Below are 2,722 nucleotides of genomic sequence, written 5' to 3' on the forward strand. Positions count from 1 at the left end.
TTCCAATGAAATCCGGTGATAAAATAATTTCGGCATCTTAAAATTCCCGAAGACAACATAGGAAACGCTGAAAAGAAAAGTATGAGTGTATGTAAGCCGAAGCCTACGAAAAACAAAATAAATAAATAAATAAAAGAATAAAAGAGGCTTAACAAATTTTGTAGTGCAGCTTATTCCATTCTGATAAACCATTTTGTCAGTTTTTTCATGTTTAATTGATTGATTTTAAAATTACCATTAATGCATGTGCATGTAATATGCACTAAACGTACCAATAGCTTTTATTGCAAAGTTTGAATAGTAATGATAAATAGTCTAAATGGACCTACTTATCTTGTACTGTAACTCAGAAAAAAGATGGCGCTAAGTATTCGTAAATATGGAATTTAGTGGACTTAGGCAGGTTATACAGCGGTTCCCAGATGCCCATCACTCGACAGAATTAAATTTTTAGGGTACCACTTTGGCAATATATAACGAATGATGTAAAACCCAGGTAGCTTGGCGGGTGTCCCCGCAAATTCTTTGTGGCAACATCCAGTGCCGTTGGGAATATGCATCTGACAGCATACTACCGGAAATCCTTCTGAAAAAAATACCTAACGCTTAAGCAGCTCGCAGACGAAAGGGCTAGAATCTCTTAGTTTCCTGTTTTTGTCTTTTAGTTTTCTATGAAAGAAAACTATTATGCCGGCTTTGTCTGTCCGTCCGCACTTCTTTCTGTTCGTACTTTTTTCTGTCCGTACTTCTTTCTGTTCGTACTTTTTCTGTCCGCCGTCGGATCTTAAAAACTACTGAGACTAGAGAGTTGCAAACTGCTATTTGCTATGTTGATCTTCCACCCTCCAATCATCAAACTTACCAAATTGTAGCCCTCTAGCCTCAGTAGTTTTTATTTTATTTAAGGTTAAATTTAGCCATAATCGTGCTTCTGGCAACGATATAGGGTAGGCCACCACCTGGCTGTGTTTAAAGTTTCATGGGTCATGGCTCATACAGCATTATACCGAGATCACCGAAAGATATATCCATTTTCAGTGGCTTTGATTATACGCTGTAGCGGTTGTACAGGAAACTCGATTGCGCCGAAGAAACTTCGGCGCATTTTTTGCTTGTTTTTTTTTTATGTAACCCCTACCGAGGCTGACACTGAACTCGAACTCATCATTTACTATCAGAATCGACGCAACGTCACGCACCACCCCGTGACGTCACGCTCCAGCCCCGTCGGTCCGCCAGTCTGCAGCGACACAACCTTCAAGCCCGAGAATTGGTTTACACGGATGTACTATGTGCCATAAATGGCAGAAGCTCCATAGTGATCTTTCTAGACTTAGAAAAGGCATATGAGCCAGCAAATGCAGCAACCATCCTCTCCCCCCTAGTCAGGAAGAGGATCAAAGGCAACCTACTTGCATGGGCAAAAGGCTATATGCAATGCAGAGAAGCCAGGGTAATGTTCCAAGGCAGAACGTCAGAGTACTACCCTCTTGAAAATGGCACTCCTCAGGGAGGTATACTAAGCCCCTTCCTGTTCAATGCCCTAATGGAGAATCTAGCCTGCCTAGAACTACCGCAGGGCGTAGAGGTCTTTATATATGCGGATGATGTTCGCATCGCCAGCACAAGCCCTTGAAGGCCACTCCCTAGGATGCAAGAAGCCTTGCAACAAATAGAGGACAAATGCACACAACTGGGACTCAAGATCAACATTAACAAGACAAAAGCCATGGCAATAAAGCATGGTCAAAATCCACCTAACTTTCAGCTGAGGGGAGACACCATAGACTGGGTGGATAGCTACACATACCTGGGAGTCTGCATTGCAAACGCACTGTCTCCCGAGAAAGATATACACCTCCTCAAGGCCAAAACAAGAATTGGACTCAACGCTCTTAAGAGGATAATAATTCCGCAAGAAGGAGCCACATACCATCTACTCAGAAGGTTCTACTCACAAATCATCAGAGCACAAGAAGAATATGCAGCACCAGTCCTGACAAGTCTCAGGAAGGATCAGCAGCAAAGGCTGGAGGTCATCCAGAACTTCTGGAAAGCCCTCCTACAATGAAAACTAAAATCCAAGATGGATGAACGCCATGCCCTGCGTGAGGAGACTATGAAACCACGAGAAGAATGGGCAACCATATGACAAAACAGCGAGCAGAATAATAATAATAATAATAATAATAATAATAATAATAATAATAATAATAATAATAATAATAATAATACATTAAAATGTCTTAGACTTAGGAGTCTACACCGCAATGCAACAAGGTTGAAAATTACTTAGTAAATGGTAGCGCATATCTTAGAAAAAGATATTACAATAAAATATAAAATGAGCATTTATATTCAAGGTCAAAACACAATTGCCTATTCCCTCATGAAAAATTTATTATTATTATTATTATTATTATTATTATTATTATTATTATTATTATTATTATTATTATTATCGTAATTTCTCAATCTCTCGCAGAGATTCTTTGTAGCAGCAGGTAAATTATATGACAGCTATCCAAAGTTCATTTACTCCCTGACGTTTCGGTAGGACTTTTTACCATTTTCAAGAGGACGAATGAAGCCATAGTTGTACCCATGGCTTCATTCGCCTTTTGAAAAGTGGTACAACGTCCTACCGAAATGTCAAGGACTAAATGAACTTTGGCTTGGACAGCTGCCCAATAATCTACCTGCTGCTATAAAAAAATAAGTT

General features: G+C 39.7%; 1 protein-coding gene across 1 annotated transcript; it reads left to right on the top strand.

The window, feature by feature from the left end:
- Nucleotides 1-1,651: 1,651 nt before the first annotated feature.
- Nucleotides 1,652-2,071, top strand: LOC136829059 (uncharacterized). The gene has a single exon (XM_067087443.1). It carries the CDS (start codon nt 1,652-1,654, stop codon nt 2,069-2,071), a length of 420 nt encoding a protein of 139 aa, XP_066943544.1.
- Nucleotides 2,072-2,722: the final 651 nt, after the last annotated feature.

This window comes from Macrobrachium rosenbergii, chromosome 43 (genome assembly GCF_040412425.1).
Source record: "Macrobrachium rosenbergii isolate ZJJX-2024 chromosome 43, ASM4041242v1, whole genome shotgun sequence".
Lineage (NCBI taxonomy): Eukaryota > Metazoa > Arthropoda > Malacostraca > Decapoda > Palaemonidae > Macrobrachium > Macrobrachium rosenbergii.

Bases quoted from the DNA above. Each gene is read 5' to 3' on its own strand.
- LOC136829059 (XM_067087443.1), top strand. From the start codon at position 1,652: ATGCAAGAAGCCTTGCAACAAATAGAGGACAAATGCACACAACTGGGA.